The following is a 26,948-nucleotide window of genomic DNA, read 5'->3' as shown; positions in this document are numbered from 1 at the left end:
ACCATAGGAGAATTAGCTATGCTTGTTCTAAGCTGCTTCTAGTTCATCCTTGAACAAATGCTCATCCAATAAGGTCTGGACAAATGGACTTGAAAAGACAGATCTGAGTATTTATTTGTTTTATTCTGGCATAAACCAAAAAGGGCATTTGTGCACCCTGAACTTCTCAGCAGTTCTTGATAATTTGTTATATTCTTCACTCTTAGCCTTCTCCTGCTCTCTTCATTTTCACCCATGGCTATAATAATGCTAGTTATTTATTTGGCAGTCCCCCAATTTGTAGCACCAAGATTTTTCTCCAAATAAGAATAAAATACAGATCATAGCAGCCTTCCAGTATCTGAAGGAGCCTACAAGGATGCTGGAGAGGGACTCATCATCAGGGACAGGACAAGGGTGATGGGTTTACACTGAAACAGGAGAAGTTCAGGTTAGATCTGAAGCAGAAGCTCTTCCCTTCTGAAGATGATGAGGCCCTGGCACAGGGTGCCCAGAGAAGCTGTGGCTGCCCCATCCCTGGAAGTGTTCAAGTAAGGAAGGAGTTGTTTACTGTGAGGGTGCTGAGGCACTGGAATGGGTTGCCCCCAGAAGCTGTGAATGCTTCATCCCTGTCAGTGCTCAGGGCCAGGTTAGACAGAGCCTTAGGTGACATGGTTTAGTGTGAAGTATCCCTGCCTATGGCAGGGGGGTTGGAACTGGGTGATCTTAAGGTCTTTTTCAACCCTAACTATTCTATGATCTATACAATAGCACCTACATACTTTTGTGCTTGTTCACAACTTCATTCTTTTGGATTTCATTCTTTTGGGCTCCCCTCCCTCATGAATAAAAGGTGGCATAATTCTGGCAGCAAAACAGTACTACAGAGTCTAAACAGGCACCAGAAGAGTGCAGCACCCAACTCTGACAACTGCATTTCAATACAAACACAACAACAGCAGCCCTGCAGCTCACTTGGGAAGATGCGAGTGTAAGATCAGTCATGCTCCAGTAACTGCGGTCTAACAGTGACTTGAAACCAACTCAACTGTTATTGGTCTATCCAGTTTCAGCCTCAGCTTATAGTCTGCCCAAAATAAAGACTATCTGACTGGAGAGATCTGTTCTCATATGTATGCACAGATCCCACATAGTGGTTTTAATGTTGTGAATCAGCTACACAAGTGTTAAAAACAACTGTAAAGGTGCTAGAGTCAAATTTGCTTCTGCTCTTGAAAGTTATTTGATGATGTGTCAGGAGGAAGGATATCCCAACTTAGACTAACACCAGCTCTAAGTTCCAAGGCTGACAAGGAGGATGGTGCAGCCAATGATTCATCTCAAGAGTCGGGATATCAAACTAAATATATAGGTAAGAAACAGCTCTTCTGCAACTGAGCTTTTTGTCTGCTGCAATGTCAAATGAACACTGTGAGGATCCTCTATACTGCATTAAGAAGAGGATATGGGGAAGAAAGTAACTAGCTCATTTTTCCCTTTCTAAAGCAGCAGAAATTAAAGGAAAGCTCCATTTCCTTATGCTGACCCAAAAGATGCTAGAACTCAAACCCAGTCCATTCTCCTCATAAATTAACAACATAGCATGAGTTACAGCAGTTCAAGATAAGCAGCTTAACTCATGGTCTTAAGAAGCCCATCCTCCAGATGAGGACAACCAAAATGCATCATGGTCCAGTCTTGCATCATGCTCCAGAGTCTTACATCTTCTCCAGGTGGCTGTGATGTTTAATAGTGTAGGCAGAGATTGTCTGTTCTGCACAGATGGTTCTTACCTCCAAGAGCTTATTATGATCCTTTGACTATATGCATTTACAGTGTATTTATTTGGCCATATGGCTCAGCTACTTGTTCTGTATAGCTCAAAGTCAAGAGAAGTGACACATACCTTGTGAACACTGGTCCAAGAACTTGGGAAAAAGAAGCCTAAAGAAAGCAGAAGTTTATATATCAAGAGTAGATATTATTAAGTAAAGCATTTACATTCATTTGGACATTGACAGCTAACGACTTCATATCCAAACCATTTTCATATTCCCTTTCCTCACTCCATATAACTGGAACATTCCCATAGGTTCTGTCTTTCTTTCAGTTCTGCAAAACTTAGTTTTGTACATGGTTTTAATTCTTTAACGCATTTAAGAGCTAATTCCCACCACACAATTGATTCTGTAGGAAGTCAGCAAGGCTTCAACATTACTTCAATTCCTACTAAAACAATAGGAATTTTCAGCTGTCTTAAAGAATTGTGCCTTCCAGACGTGCTGGGAACTCTTTATGGAAGGGCTCTATGTGCATAATGCTTTGTGTACACATCACAGCAATCGCTGGTACCATGTCAGACAAGTGACAACTATTTTTATGAGCTTTACCATGCACACAAAAGCTGCAGAGTCCCTCTTCAACTATCTCTGCCTGCCATGGTATGCTATTCAACAGAGGGAAGAGCTCCATCCTAGGTTCATGAGACAGCTAAAGCTCTACAGTAATGAACTTCGAGACAGGAAAGGATATTGACTTTCTGGACTGCAAAAGTCTCAAGTCAAACATTAAAACCACTCTTCTTGATTCTCACAGTGAGCTCGCCAAAGCTTTGCAACTGAAAGGTTTGTCATGGGCAGTATGTGGCTACTTGGCAAGTTCTTATCAGGAGAAACTTCAAAGCAAGACACAAATAACCCACAGCATAGGCTAAGCCTCTTCCTTCAATTGCTACTGCACTTGAGGAGACAAACAATGTTAGTCAAAGGACTGCAAGCTACTGCTGCTGTAAATACTACTCAGTACCATGAACAGTAACACATTAGTAAGCTTAAAATACTCCCAAAATCTAAAAATAGAACTTGTGCTTCCTATAATTATGGAATGAACAAGTTTAAGCACCATTCCAGCAGCAATTCACCAATATTTTATAGTCTTTATTATTTATTTACAGTCTTTGTAATGGAGACAAAAAAGCCGTAAAATAACATTTATTTATTGGCTAGTGCAAAGCACATTGGTTAGTGTTCTAAAAGCAGCTAGGAAGTTTAGGGAACACACTTCTATTAAGTTATTGGCGAGTTCACCTCTAAGCTGTGATGCCCAGGTTTATCACAAACAGAATTGACGCTAAGAACTCCCAAAACTGTAACTGCTTTAACTTACTTTTATGAAACCATTTGAAAGGCATAATGGCAAAACTTAAGTATGACTATTTTAGAGACAGATCTATGAAATTAGCTCCATATTTGCTGAACGTATACTATGAAACAGCAACCAAACCACTCTGTTTAAAATGTCAGTGACTTGGCTTTGCCACTGTTTCCTCCCCACCCTCTGCCTCTGCAGTAACCCAGGATATCAGGCTTCAATACTTGCAATGCTTTTGCTTCCGTGCTTTGTCATTCTCTTTCACTAAACTTGGGACTGCTTCCATGTTTAAAATCTGTAAAGTCTTCATTTAATACCCGAAAGCAGTGATACAATTGATAACCCAAACTGAGATCACATCTCAATTCTTAATCATACTTAAATAAAGATTGCTAAAAAGAATGACTTTTAAAAGCACACAAGAAGACTGTCGACTGTCCAGATTTTGAAGTCCTTACCCATTAGAGATATATTTAAGCAGCACGTTAATGACAATCTGTGCTTATTCTTCCACAAGCTAAACTTTTATTACTATATATCATTATACACCTGGTGGAAACCAAGTGTCATCCTTATAAACCAAACAGCACTTCAAAGCTCATCCAAGATGGATTACCTAAAGATTGAAGGCAGTTCAATGACATTTAACCATCATATCTCTAATTATTATAAAAGCCATAGCAAACCTATATATCCATTTTCAAACTACTTAGCATATTTTAAAGTATACCTATGTTCCATGTAGCAACTCAGTGGCTCCACACAAGTATTAATTGCTCCAATGATGAAAGAAGACTTCACATCTGGATCAGGATGAGTTTGCAGAGCCTGCACAACATCAATAACATCAGTATACCTGTAAAAAAAAAAGATATATGGTTTCAGAAAAACAGAATGACACATTCCAGCATCTAGTAAGAAATAAAAAAAGAGGGACGTGGAGCTGTTGGAGTGAGTCCAGAGGAGGCCATGGAGCTGCTGCGAGGGCTGGAGCAGCTCTGCTCTGGAGCCAGGCTGAGAGAGCTGGGCTGGGGCAGCCTGGACAAGAGAAGGCTCCTGAAGGGGAGAGCCCAGAGCAGCTCCAGTGCCTAAAGGGGCTGCAGGAAAGCTGGAGAGGGGCTTGGGACAAGGGCCTGTAGGGACAGGCCAAGGGGAATGGCTTGAACCTGCCCAAGAGAGGGGAGACTGAGCTGAGCTCTTAGGCAGAAGCTGTTCCCTGGGAGGGTGCTGAGGCGCTGGCACAGGGTGCCCAGAGAAGCTGTGGCTGCCCCATCCCTGGCAGTGCTCAAGGCCAGGTTGGACACAGGGGCTTGGAGCAGCTGCTCCAGTGGAAGGGGTCCCTGCCCGTGGCAGGGGTTGGAACTGGATAAGCTTTAAGATCCCTCCAACCCAAACCAGTCTGGGATTCTACTGCCTTCATCTAAATCTATGGCTTTAAAGACAGAAAACCAGCATGAAGAAGTCTTACCATCCTTTGAAGGGCAAATTCCTCTCTACCTAGGACCTCTGGGGGAAAAAAGCCCTCAAATACAAAAGCAAAACACCCAGACCTGCACCAATAAACACAGTGCCATTTAACAACAGCCTACAATGTAGCTGGAAAGGGCAAGAAGACTTCTTTTGAGAAGTCAAAAATCACAGTCAATCTCCCCAGTAGGGAAGAACTACTAAATTCAGTCCTTCCTGCCAAAGGAAAACTATGGACAATTGTTTTCCAATGGAGTGACAAGGAATAAAATTAAGAGGTTGTAGAAAAGCCGAGTTTAGTACGTGTGTAAAACACACGTCGCTGAGAGCTATGCTATAGCACAGAAATTTGTCTGCCTGAAAGTGATATGAAGGTTTAGAAGTGACTTGGAAATAAGGAAGGGAAGAGAAAATCCCTTATTCTATGCAACTGTTCATAGTTTCAAACATTTACCCTTGCAGGACCACTAAGAGACGCTGCTTCTTCTTAGCATAAGCAGCCTGACGGACATGGCGGTTCTGCTGAACCTCCAGGACACTGGAGAGGTAACGCTGGAAGTGGGTTGCACTGAAGCATTCAGGACTATCCATAGTTTGCCTATAAATTATCCACCTATAGAACAGAAAACAAGGAAAGAAGTTTATGTTCTATGACATAATATCGCTGTTTTCTTCTTATTTTGACCCATCAGGACAAAAATACATTCAACAAGCCCTGAGATTCCACATCTCTCATTCTACATGGGAAAAAGGAATTTATTTGGCTATCATTTCCATCATGAGTACATTCTTTACATTACTGCCAGGAGGTTCTGTGGGATTTCTGCTGTTGTTACTTAATAAAACAATGTTCAGCAGCTTCTTCAAGCAGCTCGTGATATGAGCAACTGAATTGTAACATGAGAAACCTCCACTCCAGATTATCACAAAGATTAAACACTACAGTGTTTGGCTGTAAGATTTAAAAGGATAAGAATTTACTCATTTTCTTCTTTTGCAGAAGCTGTATTAAACACACAGAACTGCAAATTCCTATCCCACATTTATCTTATTGCCATACAACACATGTCCTGATTATATCTCCTGCTATTGTAGAATAGACACCAGGTCAGATTAAGAGCAATGCCATAGTAAGGACTCGTAGCACAGCCTTTACTCCAAGAGAACAGGCATTTTAGACTCTCTGCCACAAGTCAATAAATTGAAGCTTTTCACTTGTGTCCTTCAAATTGTGAGGGCTTCCACACTTGCTTAAGGCAGGATTCATTCAGCCCTTCTAAGATTATTCTTAACTTGCATCCCCCATCCTTGACAATGTTCAAGGCCAGGTTGGACACAGGGGCTTGGAGCAAGCTGCTCCAGTGGAAGGGGTCCCTGCCCATGGCAGGGGTTGGAGCTGGAGGAGCTTTAAGGTCCCTTCCAAACTAAAAAAGGCTGTGATTCCATGATTCTGTTTGTAGGATCAGTGATAGTTTCAGATATACATCACAAATTTACAGCAATGTGGTATTCTTAACATGAAATATCCCATCTCCTGTGCTATTTTTCTTGTCTAAATGCCTAAAATCTAAGGGTAAATCTACATGGAAGAACACAGTTAAATGAGATGCCTGAACTGAGTAAACCTTACCCTACAGTGTGCAATGAAGGACTAAGATGTCTCATAATATTTACTGAATTTATTCTTAGAACACATCTGTTTACAGATTAGCACTGGGATATAAAACAAAGACATCAACAATGTGAAGAAATATCAGTAGCTGAATGTCCTTCATGCTGAATAACTCTTTAGAGATTAGTATGACCACTGCTCTGGACTGTAGAACCAGAACTGTACAAACCTGCCATGCTCCTTGTTAAAAGTCACCAGAAAAGCACACAGATCACTGGAACGACACCCTGGAAGACCCGTTATAATGGTGATAACCACCTAGAAGACAGGGAGCAGGTGAGAAGGGGGGTAATTTGAAGATCAGAAGTGAGCTACAATGATCACACACACGTAAGGCTTCTATCTTGATAAAAATCTTAAGTCTAAGCACAGAAACAGCAAGATAGCAGAGAACTGTTATTGTGTTTATGGAATTACTCAGGTATGCATGGCTTTAGAGGATGTTTTATCTTGGTTTTCATACCTTTAATACAGTGAAAGGATAATTAACAAATACAGCAATCAGCACTACGAAAAACTTGACATTAAGATGTAGTCTGCAATGACAGTATTATTGCAAATGTCAGAGAAAACACTGCAAAAGACAGCAAATGGATTATATTTGCTATGAAGAAAAGGGTACATTCAAATAACAGAGAACAGTATTTGAACGAAATGGTTTCAAAAGGGATGGTGAATGGGAAACAGCTTTGTCAAACACAAAGAGCAACCTTAGGTTTGTGACACTGAACCAGTCTTCTATACAAAAGTTATTTCAGCAAAGCTGCATTTTGAGTAGGCTAAAACAGCTCTCTGTGCTGAACCCGGCTTAAGAAATTCTGTCACACTGGTAACCAGCCATCACACTATGTATGAACCTGCTCCTAACAGACACATTACCTCTTCCTGGCTTCTAAATACAGGATATCTGAAGATAGCCATCTGCAGAGTATTTGTATGCTACCCTCAAAATTGCTTTCAGAAGGGATATAGAAAATGAGTATTCATGATAATAGATACAGAGAAGTAACCCAGAAAAATCAGAGGTACTAAGTGTATGTTACATAGAATTTGGTATGAGTATTATAGAAAGACCTGTCTTTCATTTTAAACATACACAACACAGTTAAACCAACCTTAAAATCAGATTTTAAAACATTCATAAGGGTTTATTATGTAATACTTCATTTAAGTGTCAGTTTGGTTGGTCTCTGTGCTAGACCCCAGGTAGTCTATAACTGTATTGCAATATTCAAAGAGAAGAACTGCATTCCTGCTGCTCTGTTTTCTTGCTTTCAGCAGATTTCAAATGTTGGAGAGTTACAAGGAAGCATTTTCTCTGAAAATGCTATTTAAAGCACTCCTTTAGCTTGACAATTGTTATTGCCCCTATAGAGAACCGAGTGTTCTACAGATAATATCAGCAAATGTTAAATATCATGTGCTATGTCTATGCTATTTAAAGGACTTTAATGTTCCAGAGAACAATTCAGTTAAATTATTCAGCAATTCATAAAAACAAGCTACTGCTCGAGGGCTCACTCTCTCTGGACATGAGAGAAAACTGTTCACTCAAACAACTGTGCCTCATTTGCTGCCTCTGATTTATCAGGCTGAAGGACCATTAGTACTTCCAAAAGACTGTTTCAATGAAAACTAAGTTATGTAATCAGGAAAGCAGAGCAATTTATTCTAATCAATAGACTTGAAGCATGTTCAGTGTGAACTGGTTGTAGTGGAGAAGGAAGTTAAACACATATTACTACATTACTTGCAACAGATGACAGAGCATTAGCTACAGATTCCATACTAGGGTTAGGAAGTGGTGTTGGGTTGCCTCCTTACCTTATCACTTTCTGCTTTGCTGTCAGGAATGATGTCCGACTGTTGCAGTACAATAGGAAGATGTGCTCTCATGACTGGCTTGTTACTGATGCTGCTGACTGTAAAATGTTGCACAAACCTTTCAAAAGCAAAAAAGGTTTATTTTTCTTACAATCAACAGTAGATTTCATTCATATTTTAGTGATTTCCCAACTGTTTTTAAGTGTCTTTAACAATAAGATTGTTAAAAGGTCAAACAGAGGATTCCTAGAGACAAAATAATTCATCGCAGAATAAAAGTATCTAAGGACAATTATTTAATAAGCAATTTTTAGAGGAACAATACATCTACCAAAATAATTTAGTATTATTTCTGATGTCCTGAAACCAAAATCACTTCTCACCTCTCCAGTTCTGGAAGGGCAGCAGCTAGTTTCAGCTCCCTGCATCTTTCCCCAGAAGGAAAAGGCAAGGAATTAAATAGCTTCTGAACATTGGAATGCCTGAAACAAGCAAAGTAATGAACTGGTTGGTTAAAGGAGAAAGCTAGAAATTTATCTTCTTTAAATCACATAAAACAAGTACAAAAAAATACAGCTGGTGTTGCACTAAGACTGCAACAATTCCTTTTTGCATCAGTAAAACCTTCAATGAGTGACAGCACTTTACTTTTTGCAGCACATGGTTAATGTACAATTGCACTGGTGTAAGTGGCATGAACTTACATTCTCTTCTGATCCACAGACAGGAATTCTTCCTGAACAACCCTTAAAGATAATCCTGAGTTTGCCTGGTTTTGCCATGGAGAGAAAACCTGGAATAAACCAGACCTATGTGTAAGTGCCATTATTCTGCAAAATCTGGGTTGAATTTGTTTAGGAATTGGTTTTGTTCCCCTAAATAAATACATGCATTTTAACTAGCCATTAAGTATGTTGCAATACTAGTTTTGCTGCAACAATTCAAAATCTGGAAGAAGTCTCCACAGATCACATTTTGCAAGGTTCTCTTTGGTTAGACTGAAACTGCTTTAAGAAGTAACTACTGAAATGGTTTAGTTACCCTGGGACTGAAAGAGTTCCTTGAAAAGCATTCACAGAATCACAGAATCCCAGCCTGGTTTGTGTTGGAAAGGACCTTAAGGCTCCTCCAGCTCCAACTCCTGCCAAGGGCAGGGACCCCTTCCACTGGAGCAGCTGCTCCAAGCCCCTGTGTCCAACCTGGCCTTGAGCACTGCCAGGGATGGGGCAGCCACAGCTTCTCTGGGCACCCTGTGCCAGCGCCTCAGCCCCCTCCCAGGGAAGAGCTTCTGCCTGAGAGCTCAGCTCAGTCTCCCCTCTCTTGGGCAGGTTCAAGCCATTCCCCTTGGCCTGTCCCTACAGGCCCTTGTCCCAAGCCCCTCTCTCAGCTTTCCTGCAGCCCCTTTAGGCACTGGAGGTGCTCTAAGATCTCCCTGGAGCCTTCTCTTCTCCAGGCTGAACGAGCCCAACACATCCAATTCCTGTACACAGCAGGAACAGAATTTATCTAAGTAGTGTTGTAATTTTATGGGGTAAGTTTGCAGCAATCATTTCGAGAAATTTAAGAACAAACTCTATTCCCTTGCAAAAGAAAAGGGAGCCCTTCATTTCGCTAGGGAACAGTGATTTGGCTCACATCCTATTGCTCCAGCCAAGTCACATTAATATGAATGGAACTCTGAACCTAGAAATCAGATTCAGATGAATCACACAGTCATTTAAGTGTTCGGTATTTCCCTTCTTTTAATAAGTAAAGGCAACAGCCATTGTAATTCTTCACAATAATTTGCTGCAAGACAAAACAATTATGGGGGAAAGACTGCTTTCCATTAACAAATCAGCATCCTAAACACAAGGGTACTGAGATAAAAACCCATCAAAATAAAATCACCTTTTTCTATTAACAAAGATATTATTGCTTGCATAGAAGGATGCACGCAACCAACCAAAGAACCACTTCAAAACATGTAAAAGAGACGAAGGGAAATGCCTACAAAGGATGTTAAGGAGTGGTCAACAGAAGGATGTATTCTTTAGGACGGAAAACACAGGTCAGCCTGAGAGAGAGCACAATGGAAATTAATTGATCCTTTTTGTGTAACTAAATGAACATTAGGGAAAAGAGCTGCTGTAGCATTAGAGAAAGTGAATAAAACTGCAGAATAGATGACAGAATCCTAGAACATTCTGAGTTGGATGGGTCCTTAAAACTCAACCAGTTCCAACCCCTGGCCATAGGCAGGGACACTTTGCACTAGACCAGGTTGCTCCAAGCCCCATCCAACCTGGTCTTGAAATACATAACACTGACTAAATAGCACTGAAGAAAAGCAGCAGGAGGATAGGGATATTCACCAGCAGAGTTGCTTAAGGAATGCCCTGTGACACCACTTGCAATGAATCTGGCATAGACTGAACTGACAGCATTTTGGGGAACTAAGGTGGGAGATAACACAGTAGGGATATGCTTCATAGAAGCATACATCGAATGGTAAGAATGGAAGAAACAGAAGAACATGAGGAAGGTAAGGATGAAAACAAGCATAAGCACTCAAACACTTCTGGAATCGCATGTTGGTAGTAAAAGAGAAACAACCTGAAGGAGTTTGTCAAAAAATAAGCACTTCCATAAATTCAAGGTGGCAGTGAAGAGTAAAGGCAAAGCCAGGGTATCTCTGAACATTTGAAGAAGAGGGAACTATACTGCCTTTGTACAAGGCACAACTACCTTCATCTCAGATACTACACACCGTATCTACAGCCAAAAACCAGATCAAGAGTATTACAATGGTAAGAGGAAAACAGAACTTTCTGTAAGCATAGAGTAAAAGGATTTGGTTTTATTAAGCCAAATAAGTCAAAAAGAATAGGCCTGAAATTTCTGACTACCTCAAGAGTGTCTACTGGTAGAGCAATAGGAAAAAACACAAAACACCCATATATATATATATATATAAGTAAACCTAATAAAATATGCTGAATATTCAAGAACACACGAACCAACCATTCCCAACCACTCACACACTGGAACAGTGGGAGGATTCTAAACACTTTAAATAAAAGGTGCACAAATGTTATGGTACTATTAGGGTGCTGAGACACTGGAATGGGTTGCCCAGGGAGGTAGTGAATGCTCCATCCCTGGCAGTGTTCAAGACCAGGTTGGATGAAGCCTTGGGTGCCATGGTTTAGTGTGAGGTGTCCCTGCCCATGGCAGGGGGGTTGGAACTGGATGATCTTGAGGTCCTTTCCAATCCTAACTATTCTAGGATTCTATGATTAATGCTACCAGTGGGAACTACTCACTGAACTAGGTGGTCTTTCCCTGTCCAGTGTCAGGAGCATATATCAAACCCCTTGTGAAGCCCTCAAATTTCCAGGCTCGTTTCCTCAAAAGTGCTATTGTTATAAAGTTATGTTTATTAAAAGCCTCTGCATTACAATGCATAAAGCCAGTATACGCAGAGAATAATACAACGCCATATGGGATACTTAAAGACTTTAACAAAACTTCCCTAAGGATCACGATCCAAATGTGTCTAACCACAAAAAAACACAATAGAACCTCTGCCACTACATACAATTGCTGTAGCCAATTATACACCAGTGCTACATTTAAAATGCAACTACTAGAAAACAAGCTTTTACAGCACTCACTGGCTTCAGAAGACAAAATGAAAGCACATGGTGAGCATTAAATTTAACGAGCAACACAGTCACTAGAAATGCATACATAAGTTCAAGTTTCTCACACATGCAAGTTCCTAAGATCAGGAGCAACAATGCTCCATAGAATCCCAAACTGGTTTGTGTTGGAAGGCACCTCAAAGGTCATCCAGTTCCAACTCCTACCATGGGCAGGGACCCCTTCCACTGAGCAGCTTGCTCCAAGCCCCTGTGTCCAGCCTGGCCTTGAGCACTGCCAGGGATGGGGCAGCCACAGCTTCTCTGGGCACCCTGTGCCAGCGCCTCAGCACCCTCCCAGGGAACAGCTTCTGCCTAAGAGCTCAGCTCAGTCTCCCCTCCTTGGGCAGGTTCAAGCCATTCCCTTTGGCCTTTTCCCTACAGGCCCTTGTCCAAAGCCCCTCTCCAATCTTCTTGTTGGTTCTTTAGGTATTGGAAAGATTGGGAAGGTAGGGCAAGTTCAGCCCATGACAAACTCAAGCCAGCAAGGCAGATGCTGTAAGGCACCCAGGGAATCAGACTTCCTGGTTGAAGGTCTCCAGACCCACCTCCCACTCTAAGCAGGACTACTGATGGCAATACAGATCAGCTCAACCCTGACTTCAAAAGCTTCAAAGGTGGAGGTTCACTGGGTGACCTGTTCTAGTCACTGCACAAACCTCATAACAGTCTCTATCTTCAACACTGCAGTCTATGGTTACTGCCCTTGTCATCTACCACTACTGAAAAAGTTATCTGTAGCTGTCCTTCCTCCTGCAACACCCTGATTTCATATACAAGATAAGCAGCCTCAAAATCACATCAAGCCATTTCTCTCAATATCCTTCATGAATCCCATCCAGCTTCAAAAAGGAGGTTTTCAATGTATTTCCTAACTTGATGTTTCCTCAGTATTAACTGCCTATTTTCCTCTTTACACTGTTTCTTGTTCACTGAGACATAGGAAAAGCTGAGATATAGGAAAAGGTTTTGCTTGGGAAGACTGATGCAAGAAACATCTTGAATTTTAACCTTGTCTGTATTTACTTACCTGGTGACAAGATTTAGTGGCTCAACTAATAGAGAAATTAACTACATTTGAAAGAATTGGATAAGACAGACATCAACAAATTCACCCTTCATTTGAAACACGAAGAATAACGTGTGGTTCCCCCCTGTACACCCAAACCAATCTTTTATTACGGTACCTGTGAATAAAAAGCTTTATAAATCTTTCTTTTGGGGAAAAGTGCAATCATCAGGAAGTTGTCTTGGGTATGGAATTCAACTGGTAGATGAGGAAGCAAGGAACTTTTGTAGTCTATGAAGAGTGCAGCAACAATACTGTTTGAATCCTGGAAAAGGATGAAACAGGACAACAGTTACTGAAAGTGAAAAAAAGGCTTAATATATGAAACAGCAGAGATCATAACTACTACAGTCATAGCTAGGCATGCATAAAGACCTAACATAGGTTAGCACAGGTATGGAGTAGAAGGATCAACTGCAGCCTCTGACAGGACTCCTCACTTTCTACTTTACAGCTACTAGAAGTACCATAAGCTTTAAAGAAAGCATCTGAGATTGTCTTAAGCACCTAAGTCTTGTCTTGCCTTGCCTCAAAAAGAGAACCTTGCATTTTAATATCTACTCTTTTCCCTCCACCTAAACTAGACTTTTAGCCCTTTCCTCTGCTAATGTTTCACAACAAAGCCACCTTCATCTTCACCTACACATCTCTGACATGAATACCCTGGAAGAATGAATTCAATATCAGCTAAAAAGATTAAAAGGATGCTATGGTGCTATTGCAAACTGGGTTTTCTATCACTTCTTGAGTTTCTGACCTGAAAGGAAACATACTGCAATGAAATTCAACTATCAGGTCCATAATTTGAAGTGTAGGTCACCTGCAAGTTGGAAGCATCCCATTCCTCTCATTCTTTAATGAGCACAAGTACTACTAAATCTATTGCTTCTTCACCTGAATCATGTCTTCACCAACAGAAAGCTGAAGCCCTCAAGTTCAGTCTCCCTTGGTAACAGTGAACTCTGGTTGTCCTCTTTTTGGTCAAATAAAACAACACCAAACCCTGTGTTTTCTGGATTTCAAGATGGGCATTTATATGCAAATCTGAGAATGCTGAAGTAATTTATGCTTTAGCTTTGATCTGTAGCTATTTTCACACCAAAGTAGTAGAAAAACAGCACAATTAAGCAAAATGAAACATCCCAGGAAAGCAGAGTTCAAAGCAGAACTGAGCAGCATCCATCTCCCTTTAAACAGAAGTGAGCAAAGAACTCAACTTACTAACATTAGAGACGAAAAAACACAAGTTGGGGAACACTTACATAAGAACTGGTATCAATTCAGGGACATTTGCAAAGAGAATCCCAACCCTTTCCTGTCTGAGGGATTAAGTATAGCAGTAATCCTCTCAAAGTCATTGGGGCTACAGAAGAACATGCAAAAATGTTCTCCTAAAAGAGAACAATTTCTTTTAAGAAGAAATGGTTTTCAGAACATGGTCCTCAGATCCCGGATCCTGCAGGACAGCTTAGAGCTTTCATAAGAAGTGACTAAAAGGCCAACTCATCCATGCTACAATCTGCATGAAGTGCCCAACAGCGTGCTCCTCCTCCTGGAAAATGTTTAGGGTTCCATAAACTGGAAAAAGCTGAAAAGCAGCAGCAATAACCCTCATGGATATTAAGTTAAAAGAACCCAGTTCAGTGTTTTACAAGATGTTAAGTGCTCTTGTGAAATCTAAGTATTACTCAGTAATATTTCTTCACTTAATAAATGGCCAAAATGAGGGCTGGAATCAGTTATTTACAAGCTGAAATACATGGTCTTGAATAAAACCTTAAAACTAAGCACATGGCATCTTAAGCCTTACACAGTGAAGATACAATTTACAGAGACTGAATTTAGATTGAGCTGAGCTCTTAGGCAGAAGCTGCTCCCTGGGAGGGTGCTGAGGCGCTGGCACAGGGTGCCCAGAGAAGCTGGGGCTGCCCCATCCCTGGCAGTGCTCAAGGCCAGGTCGGACACAGGGGCTTGGAGCAGCTGCTCCAGTGGAAGGGGTCCCTGTCCGTGGCAGGGGTTGGAACTGGATGAGCCTTAAGCTCCCTTCGAACCCCAACTATTCTAGGATTCCATGATTTTATGAACAAGTACAGAAGACAGACAAATAAACCCAGTCTGGAGACTGGGTGGCAGTGGAGCCTCTTGGGTTTTCTTTCACTCCCAGGATGGCTGGTGCTCAATTTGAATAGTGCTGCCCTACAAGATAGGTCATTTATGTCTGACTCTGCTAAAATTAGGATGGTTTCTGCTTTAGACTTTCATCATACAGTTTTGTGAGGGATCTACCCTGTCCTCCATGCACTCATGGTCTATGAGCTCCATGGACTTCAGGACCTCAAGCAGAAGGTAGGTGCCCAGCTTCTCAGGTTAGAAAGCCTGCAGCACGTGTTGGAGGCAGAAGTGCAGCTATTTTCCAGTTAAAAAGAGAAGTACCTAGCAGGCATAGAGACAGAGCTGCTACAAAACTGTACTTTGAATCCCTAAAGTCTTTGCACCCTTTACTTTAATCCTAGCATTAAATCGACCTATCTTTTCCATCAATATTGTTCCAATAACTTTAGGAAAAGCAGACTAACAATTACCCTTCTTCTCCTGTCACTTCTGAACGTTTTCAGCTCTCCACCCTTGTATTATGCCAAGTCAGTTGAACAATCAAATGCTCTCTGTCAAAGTTTAGCTTTACACAAAAATCTGGCACCAGTTCAAGAGTGATAGCCAGGCCCCATAAATAGCTAGTTTCATGAAAGTGAGTGTCTTGACTCAAACAATAGAAGGAAGGTCAATGTTAAAATAGCTTCTTAAACTACCACAGGGCAATCAATATCATATACAAGAAAAGGCAGCTAAGGTAAGATTCTCTTCACTGTTGTGTTTTCATATCAATGGAATCACACACTTTGGTTGTATTTTACTGGTTTCCTCCATTAGATGATGAAATCATAGCAACACAATGCTTTCTGGAGGTCACTGAGCAAATGTGTAATACTGTACCTGAAGAAAATAGAAACCAAAGGAAACTGAGATTTTTAGGGCTTTTTGTCAGTGCTTAGGAAACAATAACCAACGAAAATAATCTCTTTTCCATTCTCAAAAAGTGATAGCTAACCCAGTGTGTCTGCCTTGAAGAGGGGAAAAAATAAGCTGAGTTGCCATCATTTAGCCTAACTCTCAATTCCCACTAAGCCAGAAGACCAAAACACTAGCTTGGGAAGCTGGCCAAGTGATAAAAGTTGGCCACAAGAGCATCTGAAGTCCAGCCCTAACTCAGAATATGTGTTATTACATGGAACAGGCCTTTTCTTCTCACTTCTAAACATGAACCAGACAGTCCTTTCACCCTGTCAGTTATACAATGCTCTAGGACAGTAGACAGACACCGCTCGTGACCTCTCCAGAGATAAGTAATACACTGCCACAAGCTTTTGTCTGAAGGTTAAATGTATTTTGAATACACGGCAGCATTTCACCCTCCAATACCCTACATGACTCCACGATGTTTGAACTTTTCTCTGTCCATCACCTAAAACTGCTCAATGCTCTATGAATGTTATATTCTGCACACTTTAATAAAAAGCATTTTTCCACACTATTAAGACCACATTGGTAACTCAGCCTAATACAAAACTCCCTCCTCCTTACAGTTTAGCTCATCACTAAGTGGTTAAGCTAATCAATATCTAAAGTGTGGAGATTTGCATCAGTTATTACAGTTTAATGCTTGGAGAACTGCAACTGAAATTGAAGATTTGCACTAGTACCCTTAAGAAGTACTGTTAAAGACTGATAAAAACTTATGACAGTAAGAACAAATGCAATACTCACCCCATCGTAGAAAGAAATGGAACTCATATGGTTCTTTGAAATGGAAATGCTGCCATGGTGGGGATCAGAAAAGAGAATGCCATCTGAAAAGAAGTACACTTTCCCTAGAATTTGAAAGAAAAAATATCAGATTAGCTATATCTCAAGATATCAGCACCACAGAATCAACTGGGTTGGAAAGACATTTGAGATCATCAAGTTCTACCATTACCCAGCACTGCTAATACCACCACTAACCCATGGCACTGTGGGCCTCCTCTACATGGTGTATGAACACTCCCAAGGATGGTGACTCCAGCACTGCCCTGGGCAGCCTGCTCCAATACCTGAGAACCCTTTGGGGGAAGGAAGTCTTCCTAATATCCAGCCTAAACCTTCCTTGGTGCAGCTTGAGGCCGTTTCCTCTTGTACAAGAGGAAAAGAGCTGGCATTACTCAGAGTTACATTTAGAACAAAAGCAAAGCCAGGCAGTGAAGTAATTAAAACATGTAGCTAAACATGACTGCCCATGTAGCTCATTGACCAAAGGATGCTCAAAAGAAATAATAAAGAAACTCAGATATTTTCCCTCTTGAAATGGCAACTTAGAGTAAGGTCTGCAAAACTGTTCAGTATTAAGGCTTCACTTTAATGAAAAAGAGCTTGATATGAACTAATCTTCACAGAATCCCAGCCTGGTTTGGGTTGGAAGGACCCTTAAAGCTCCTCCAGCTCCAACCCCTGCCACAGGCAGGGACCCCTTCCAGTGGAGCAGCTGCTCCAAGCCCCTGTGTCCAACCTGGCCTTGAGCACTGCCAGGGATGGGGCAGCCACAGCTTCTCTGAGCACCCTGTGCCAGTGCCTCAGCACCCTCCCAGGGAACAGCTGCTGCCTAAATCCAAGTTAAATCTGCCCTCTTTAGTCTTAAGCCATTCCCCCTTGTCACTACATGACCTTGTCCAAAGCCCCTCTCCAGCTTTCTTGTTGGCCTCTGGGCAACCTGTGCCGGGGCCTCATCGAAGATATTCACTCTTTTGTAACAGAAAAGCAAGTCAAAACCATATAAATTAATTCAAACTAACCCAGCTTCCTTTAACATGGAAGCCATCAGACTGTACCAAGAACTTAGTATACTATTTGTGTGTTTTCCACAAGTGATTAATCACAAAAGAGTTTCAGCCTGATCGACTTAGTTCAGTTCATCCTACAAAACTCCCTCCCAGAGCAGATGTATTAACATACAAAGGAAAAGCTTCAGCAGCCTGAACTTTTCTGATGCATTTTAGTCACGAATGCATACCTTGTCACATTCAGACACAAGTGACAGGGAGAGAACATGAGTGCCTGTCTGGCAGTACCTTTTACACCCATCCTTGCCAGACTACATAGCTGCAAGCTCAGCAAGCCCAAATTAGAGCACAGCAGACTGTCTCACACTGTACATGGAAGGCAATGAGATCAAGTTCATTTTCACTTGACACCTAAGAGAATATCTCCCCTGTTGAAGTGTTTCATCATAGCCCTTATACCACCTACTTACACCTCTCCAGCCCAAGAGTTATCAAAAGTTTAACTTCACAAATCTCCCCAAAAAAGGGAAATTGCTCCACCAGGACACACAGAGCCAGTTTTCACAAGCCAAAAATACCAAGCCAACCAATAATTCACCATTCTGTAGTGATATACTGAGTGAATTATGTGCCCACAGCACTGTATTGCAAAATAGCTAAATAGGTTATTGCTGAATAATGTGTCTGTAAAATCTGTTCAATGAGAGCAAAAGCAAATTGTGCTCTGTGAAGGCTGCTGTTTAATTGCTTTCTACATCATTATTTATCCTCAAGACTGCGTTACACTGTTGCAAAAACATTAAAGCTGAAGGCTTCCCTCTAAAGATCATCACCATATGTGAGCACTTAAATGTCAGGTATTCATGGAATCACAGCATTAAAGAATGATTTCAGTTGAAGGGATCTTAGAGCTCATCCAGTTCCAACCCCTGCCACGGGCAGGGACCCCTTCCACTGGAGCAGCTGCTCCAAGCCCCTGTGTCCAACCTGGCCTTGAGCACTGCCAGGGATGGGGCAGCCACAGCTTCTCTGGGCACCCTGTGCCAGCGACTCAGCACCCTCATCTAAGACCTAATCTATTGGTTCTCTCCTGCTGTACAGCAGTACTGCAAGAACAGCATATTCCCTGTACAGTAGGAGATAAAAATACTATGCCTTAAGAAGCATCTCCGGGTTCAAGGCAAAGTACAGCACACTAACACAAGGCTGTGGAGTGAGGGAAACCCCCCCAAAAGACCTCCCAAGTCACCTTTAGTTACATAAAAGTGACATGAATATCACAGTAAAGTTCTTGAAGGTAAAAGGACCTAAAGAGGAGGAATGATCTAAGACTGTTGCTAGTAATCTTGTGTCATAAAGCAGTGACTTGACTGAACTTGAAAAGGACGAAGATCAAGCATTTTACAAGGGCCTGTAGGGACAGGCCAAGGGGAATGGCTTGAACCTGCCCAAGAGAGGGGAGACTGAGCTGAGCTCTTAGGCAGAAGCTGTTCCCTGGGAGGGTGCTGAGGCGCTGGCACAGGGTGCCCAGAGAAGCTGTGGCTGCCCCATCCCTGGCAGTGCTCAAGGCCAGGTTGGACACAGGGGCTTGGAGCAGCTGCTCCAGTGGAAGGGGTCCCTGCCCGTGGCAGGGGTTGGAGCTGGAGGAGCTTTAAGCTGCCTTCAACCCAAACCAGTCTGAGATTCTATAATACAATGAACATTTGTGCTAACAAACACTGCAGCTCCTAAGTGAAAATGACAATGGTAAGGAACTGGGACAGCATGTCAACTCCAGGAGAAGGCTTTGCTAGGAGCAACGAACACAACTCCATAAATACATTTAGAAAGAAATCATTCCAATCTCCTCCTACATCACAGGCAGTATGTCACATTGCCTAAAAGGTACCTATTTGCCTTCGCTTCTTGAGCCGGGAGCCCATGGCATCCTGTCACTACTGTAATGCCCAATCTTTCCAACCTAATGTTCCTGGAGGTACAGAAAAGGCAGGGAACATATGGTACATGATCTATTAAGGACAGAATCAGTTTGTGCATGATATGAGTGTTAACTATGAAAAAATGCCATCTTCTAGGTCTGCAAAGCCTCATTGTCAATCATTGAAGAATCCCATGTGCCTTAAAAAGCAAGCCTATGGCCCTGGTAGGAATCCTTCTTCTAGAACTACTGATTTGGGGCCTACAGGGATGATGGAGAGGGACTCTTCATCAGGACTGTAGTGACAAGAGATAACGGGTTCAAACTGAAACAGGGGAAGTTCAGGTTGAGCATAAGGAAGAAGTTCTTTACTGTGAGGGTAGTGGGACCCTGGCACAGGGTGCCCAAAGAAGTGCTGAATGCCCCATTCCTGGTAGTGTTCAAGGCCAAGTTGGACAGAGCCTTGGGCAACAGGGTCAAGGCTGAGGCATCACTGCCCATGGCTGGAACTGAATGATGTTAAGGTCCTTTCCAACCTAAACCATTCTATGATTTTATGATTTCAAGCAGAGATTGGGTACAAAAGAAGTAAGACATGGAGTTTAACAAGAGAATTGTAAAGGCAAATGGAAAGAAAGCTTAAGACGGTATAGGTAGGCACACCACATGTGTGAAACCCAAAAGCTCTGCATCTCTCATGTTTACAAAACCTCAAAACAAACCCAAAACAAGGACAAGGTGAACAACTCTATAAGCAACTGAAAATGATAAACCACACCTCACCTTCTGTAGGCTTGGCCTGTGGATTGCTAGAATAAATATACGCTCCATCACCTCCAGTGAGTAAAGTGCCCAGAAAAGATTTGTCTTCCTGAACAGAAAACACAAACAGGAGTATCACAGACTGGATCAAGGACTGTAATCCAGGCAGGAATATTTTCTCATGCTTTTGCTTCAAGAGAAAAGACTTCTTTAACGAGCATCTTTCATAACTTTTAAACAGAAATACTAGTGAAAGACACAATGTCAAAGGATCATTTATCAAATGACACCCCTCTCCCCATTTTATGCCAGTAGCTATTAAGTTACAAGCTATTGTCACAACCACAAGGCATAGCTTTTTGGTTTTAGACTGTCAATCCACTGACCTAAAAGTATATTACAGGAAAATAAATCTATTCATAATGAAGATTCCTGGTAACCACAAATGAAACCACAAATGTGAAACTCATGTGGTTTAAGATGTTCCCAGATCCCAAGTTCTTTTCTTTTTCAGAGTGCTTAAAAGTGTTTTCCTTTAGCCATTTAGCATGCTAACTGAGTTACAAGAAAGTTGCATGTAGAATGGCATTGTGTTTGGGGTGTTTCTTTGGAACACGTGTGCTGCATGGGTAATACTCAAGCCAGACTTGCATGAAATCCAGGCTTTAGTAAAACTCTTTCTGTGCTTGGCTTTTGTCATTCTTTGAAATGACTCAAACTTTTACACCCATTGTGTACTTTTTGGGGTAGGTCAAACTTCGAAAGAAACAGGGTAGAACAGGAAAGTCTTTAGTAGAAGAGGATTAACAAGCGTAATAAAAGCAGATTTTTCAACTACTGGCTCTTGCAAGAGTAACTTCTATAGTTAAACCAAAAGAATTCATTTTACCTTCAATATATGCTGTGCCTTTTCGGAGAGTTTCACATCACTATCTTCAACCTGCAGCCAGAAAGAGTTTCCATTTGTATTATTAGTAGATAAAGCAAGTCTGATGTTAAATAAAAAGCATTAAAGAAGATGGAAGGCAAACAAGGCCCTTAGGTACTGTGGATAGTTTAAGTCCTGAGAATAGAGGGATTAAGCCAGTTCAGTGCTTCTTGTTACTGTATTACCCTGGGGTCTAAGGAGTTCCTTGAAACACATTCATAGAATCCCAGCCTGGTTTGGGTTGGAAAAGACCTTAAAGGTCCTCCAGTTACAACCCCCTGACATGGGCAGGGACACCTTCCACTAAAGCAGCTTGCTCCAAGCCCCATCCAACCCGGCCTTGAAATTCAAGGGAACACTCCCCATTGAAGACTAAAATATTACTGAATTGACACAAATAGAGTATTCCATTCAGTCTTATTTATTACCCTCAAAGTGTTTAAATATGAATTGCCAAAGGCACAGCGTTGCCTAACCTCATAAAATTCATTCGAATTACACCTCTAGCGCAGCATAATACATCAGAGGTCTGGAAGCAGCCCTTGCTCTCTGCTGGGGCAGACACTGAAGTGATCCACAATAAACACAAGTCACACTGTGTACTTGAAAAACACCCAGGCCTTTACACAGCTAAACAACTGAAGTGGTGAAAATGAAATAATTTAAAACTCGTGCTGTGAATGGAACCAGATGCCTGTTTCTACTTACTAGTTTTTCACTCCATGCCCCAATTCAAAGTCAGAACAGTATTAATACAGTAATAATCTATTTCAGTGCCCAAGTTCCAGGTTTTTTCCTCATACATCCATACTTTTATAACACGTTTTCATTTGTGAATCTGTATGCATAGAAGAAACTCAAGGAAGTTTTGGTGTACTAACCAGCCAAGAAGCGTATCTTGGGATTGGTGCCGTCAGTATTATGTGGCTGGTTTCTGAATTAATGCTGCCATCTGCAGGGGAGTAAATGGAAAGCAAAGTAGTATAATTCCACCCACATCCTTCAGACTGTTCAATGAGTTACTTTGAGGACTTGAAAGTCCTTTAGGAAATCATCAAATCATTTTAAGGACTTATTAGTGTTTAAATGAAGCTTTCACAGCAGACTAGCTCCTGGTCTTGGTCTGTAACATGCACAGAGCTGCTACATGATGCTAAAGAAACCATTCTGGTCTCAGTATATGGCTTCTTCCTTTGCATTCTACCAGTGTTCCAATTCCCATGATTAAAAACCCACAGCCTGCCTGGATACAAGAGTTCATACATATTACTCAGACAACCCCAGCATCTATCTTTGTCACATGTAAGCAATCTGGAGAACATGCACTTGTCTGAAGTGAGGGAAATTCCTTAGTATCCTGTATTTTCAATGTTCCAAACCCAAGCTTCCTAAAAATCATATATCCTTTTTCACTTCTGTTTCATCTTTTCCAAATAAAAATCAACTGAAACTAAACCATACTGTATAAAATGAGTGTTACAAAAGGGACGGACAGAGCTGTTTGAATTGCCTCATACAGGAGAAAACAGGCACTAAGGCTGAAGAAAATGCAGGAAAGGCGCTATTCCACTTGAATTTTTCACACCTCAGCCCTGCTGTATCACAAAGCAGCCATAAAACCCAAAGTCTTTTAAGTGAAATGAGAGAAACCTGACACTTAAGATATTCAAGCTGAAACATTGAGGTCTTTTAATGAACCCAAAAGCTTAAAACCAAAATGCGAATAGCAGTAACAATCGGAAGCCCTTTTGTTCTTGCATCACATCAAAGCTGTGAGAATGGCAACACTGGTATCAGCACTTAAAATCGGTACCTTTTTCTTTTACTTGTATCTGGGATGTTAGAAAGGACTCTGAAAAGACAACAGATCCCAAGCATCCTTTTCCTGTGAGCAAGTCTGGAATGTCAAATACCATCATCGAGGCCTATAGCAATCAAACAGTTGGGAGAGAAAGGAAGAGAAAGCACAACTTAAACATTGCAATTGAAGCACAAAAATCTATGTCTTAAACCTCCTGAAACACTCTCAGATTGGGTGGAAAGTCTGAGATCATCATTCTATGTTAATATTGTAAGCTAAATTGCACTGTCTGACTTCATGCTAAACTCAATTTTACCTTATTTCAGCAGCTGGAATCTCACTCATCTCTCCCTTATATTTGTATTTACACAGATAAAAACTTCAGCGTGTCCCATTAAAAAAAAGGCCATTTGAGCTCAATTCTCTACTAAAATGTATGATCAGAACACAGCAGCTTACTTACCGTTTTAATCAAGCTCAGGCTGTCCTCATTATCTAATGGAGTAATTCTAGAAGAGTAATGATAATGAAATATTTAAAGGTTAGATCAAGTCACTTCAGAGCAGCCAAAAAAGCTATTGCATTTTCAAACAAACTCTTAATTGTATAGGACATTTCAGTCCATTACACAGGATGGGGATTAAGAAAACACAAGCTTGGGACTGTAGTGATAGGACAACGGGTGATGGGTTCAAATTTACACAGGGGAAGATCAGGTTGGATCTAAGGCAGAAGTTCTTTACTGCATGGGGGTGAGGCCCCGGCACAGTTTGCCCAAAGAAGGGGTAAATGCTCCATCACTGGCAGTGTTCAAGGCCAGGATGAACAGGGCTTGGGTGACATGATCTAGGGTGAGGCGTCCCTGCCCATGGCAGGGGGGTTGGAACTGGATGATCTTCAGGTTCTTTCCAACCCTAACTATTCTATGATTCTATGGTATCAACTAAGTTAAAAGCAAACTCTTTGTTTCTGCTGCTTCTGCTCACTAACAGTGAACAAAATTGGTTTGCCCAGTTGGTTTAGATATTTTACGTGTTTTTAAGACTGTACAGAATTACAGATATGAAATGATTAAACTGCCTCATACACAAAACCATTCAGAACGTCTTGCCTGAAATAATCAATGCAACATCTTCTCAGAAGTTCCAATACAAGAAAAAGAAACTTATTACTGTATTAAACCCCTAACAACAAGTGTAAGAAGATGATACAAACCTGCCAAGATTATTCACAGCCTGAATCTGAAAAGTGATTTTGGAGCTGTAAAAGAGAAATTGTACTGGTGAAAAACGGAGTTTATTCTTCTTCTATATGTAAGAAATAGCCAATAATAGATTTAAAGCAAAATAACTGCTGAAGCACATAAAAAAGGGAGGAAATGATAAATGGAATTATTATAATGGCTTTAAAAGTCTGAAAGCAAACTCTTGATATTTGGCAGCCAGGCAAGTTCATTTTAAACTTAATATCTGACATATGTTTTCCCCTCAACAAAGCTAATACATTGACACAATACATGAACGAGTATTTGATACTACGTACCGCAGTGCTGTTTTAAGTTGGGTTAAATGCAGGGTATCAAACACAGACATTAGCATCTGCTCTGCCACCTCCTTTGCCTGAAAAAAAAGGAAATGGAGAATAAAATCTCTTTTCCTATACTCCCAAATCCCAGCCACCACAGGAGCACCCATATGGTAAACAGAAGACCACACATTAGACAACAACACACTGATGCACCAGGCTAAAATCTGTTCTTTCACGTAACTGATTTTCCTTACTATAAGGTTGGGTAAATTCATGAAGGATGGAAAAACAATTGTAGATGGATAAAATTAGATATACTTTGAAATTTCTCTGTTTTAAAATTCAGAGAGACTGGTTGGAGGCCACAGTATTAATGGCATTAATGTTATGAAGCTGATGGAAACATCTATTTAATGTTTTCTTTTGGTTTGCATGGAATCTTATATTGCAAGCAATCCAAATCAACAAGGACATTGTACAGAATGGGTGCTTCATTTACCTTGGATTCAGTGGAAGTTTTAGCATAGCACTCAATGCCAGCAAGCACAGCCTCTACAACAGCAGTATATATTTGCGACAACAGCGTACTGAAGAGAGATACAAACACAACATTTACTAGACAGATAGAGTTTTCTTCCTCCCCTGTTTTAAAGGAGCTGATTGTCCTCCTATATTGAAGGGGTTCTTGCTGAATTAAGTGTAGAAATCATAGAATGGTTTGGGTTGGAAGGGACCTTAAAGCTCATCCAGTTCCAGCCCGCTGCCACAGGCAGGAACCCCTTCCACTGGAGCAGCTGCTCCAAGCCCCTGTGTCCAACCTGGCCTTGAACACTGCCAGGGATGGGGCAGCCACAGCTTCTCTGAGCACCCTGTGCCAGCACCCTCATACTTTTATATTTAACCTTTTCAATTAAAAGAAACTGAATTACAGCAAGAAAATTGCTCGAATTACAGAATATCTAGGGAGAAAAACCTCATGGCACAAGTGTATCCCTGCTCTCATCAGTCAAGGAAAAAACTAATGTTCTATCATTGACTTCCATGGCAGTTGTGCTGAGGAGCACACCCTAAATACTCCAACAAGAGCAGAATGGGAGCCCCATGTTCTACAAAGTAAAACTGGAAAACAGAGTGAGCACCTTCAGCAATGTCAAAGAAGAAAAAGCTACCCAAGCAAACCAGTCTTTTGGAACACAAAGGCAAGCAGATCAACAAAACAGTGCTAATTCCCCAAATTTTCACTCCTCTCAGTCCTCCTCTGTAACTGCCAGACATTGAGGGAGGGAGGATAGAGAAGGATACAGCATTTAAGCTATATGCATCATATGCAAAGCATTTCTGAGGGATGGAAAGAAGGATCTGAGGCTCCCAAAATGCACCAATGCTTCTCCATGAACTTTCAGGGATGAGGCAGCCACACCTTCTCTGGGCAACCTGTGCCAGTGTGGCCTGGTAACTTCACTGTTTTGCCTTTGAGAACCACATCACAACTGCCAAAAGTCAATGGTACTTAGCATGAAAGGTCACCACCACCAGCTCCCTTTGACACATCCTCAATCTCCTGCTAACCTGCTCCACTGCAGAAGCAAGAAAAGGCTCCTAAAATCATCCTAATGAGCAAGGAAGACAAAATGTCTAAGGAAAGGTCTGGTCTATCAAGACTGAGAGCAGTACCAAAGCAGGTTATCTACTACGTTCTTAAAGCTTGACAGGTATCTACAACATGCAGAGAAGTGGACATAAACATGGATAAACAAAGTCTTGTTGCGATGGTTAAAATGTGCTGGAGCTTTGTTGCTTACTAATAGAAACATTCAGAAGTTAACTTCTATCTATCCTTTATACAGTGAAATTACTTTATCCTTTAATACAGTGAAATTTCTTTACAAGTTTCAATACTCCCTGATGGCATTTTTACTAACCATAATAATTTAACATGTTGTTTAGCTTAATTGAAACTAAAAAAATCACTTTGACTTCTATTGGTGGAACATTCATTCTCTCATTCAGTTATAGATATTTCCCCTCAGTATATATAAAGTATATTTTAAAGCTATTTAAGTGTTAAGATACAAGAATTCAAACAAAATTTACTATTTCCTTGCATACTTTGCTGTACACTAGAAGGAACATGACACTAACAGCTCCTAGTTTGCTCACTGAAAACCTCAATGAGCAATTTACCTTTGAGACCCTCTCACATTCACATGATGCTAAATCAAAGTGTAGCTCTGCAAATGCCAACAGCCACTGCTGACTAAAAGCAGCTTTGACCTAGTGCCACCAGGTAAAGAGTG

The 26,948-nt window shown here is 41.2% G+C and overlaps 1 protein-coding gene across 1 annotated transcript in view; it reads right to left on the bottom strand.

Annotated features, from left to right (window-relative positions):
* The window catches only part of DNAAF9 (dynein axonemal assembly factor 9), a 78,680-nt gene that overhangs the window by 16,349 nt on the left and 35,383 nt on the right, over window positions 1–26,948 (bottom strand). The window contains exons 13-29 of the mRNA XM_034064779.1: window positions 25,151–25,238; window positions 24,667–24,743; window positions 24,340–24,384; window positions 23,588–23,633; window positions 23,137–23,248; window positions 22,205–22,275; window positions 21,285–21,335; window positions 20,417–20,504; window positions 16,667–16,770; window positions 12,963–13,109; window positions 8,797–8,885; window positions 8,476–8,574; window positions 8,093–8,210; window positions 6,438–6,526; window positions 5,051–5,209; window positions 3,860–3,985; window positions 1,886–1,923 (exon numbers count right to left, since the gene is read on the bottom strand). Coding sequence (XP_033920670.1) covers window positions 1,886–1,923; window positions 3,860–3,985; window positions 5,051–5,209; window positions 6,438–6,526; window positions 8,093–8,210; window positions 8,476–8,574; window positions 8,797–8,885; window positions 12,963–13,109; window positions 16,667–16,770; window positions 20,417–20,504; window positions 21,285–21,335; window positions 22,205–22,275; window positions 23,137–23,248; window positions 23,588–23,633; window positions 24,340–24,384; window positions 24,667–24,743; window positions 25,151–25,238 — 1,547 coding nt within the window. The remainder of the gene's footprint in view (window positions 1–1,885; window positions 1,924–3,859; window positions 3,986–5,050; window positions 5,210–6,437; window positions 6,527–8,092; window positions 8,211–8,475; window positions 8,575–8,796; window positions 8,886–12,962; window positions 13,110–16,666; window positions 16,771–20,416; window positions 20,505–21,284; window positions 21,336–22,204; window positions 22,276–23,136; window positions 23,249–23,587; window positions 23,634–24,339; window positions 24,385–24,666; window positions 24,744–25,150; window positions 25,239–26,948) is intronic.

The sequence above is a fragment of the Melopsittacus undulatus genome, chromosome 7 (genome assembly GCF_012275295.1).
Source record: "Melopsittacus undulatus isolate bMelUnd1 chromosome 7, bMelUnd1.mat.Z, whole genome shotgun sequence".
Taxonomy (NCBI): Eukaryota; Metazoa; Chordata; class Aves; order Psittaciformes; family Psittaculidae; genus Melopsittacus; species Melopsittacus undulatus.
The sequence above is the reverse complement of the archived record's forward strand: the minus strand, read 5'-3'. Positions and strand labels throughout refer to the sequence as shown.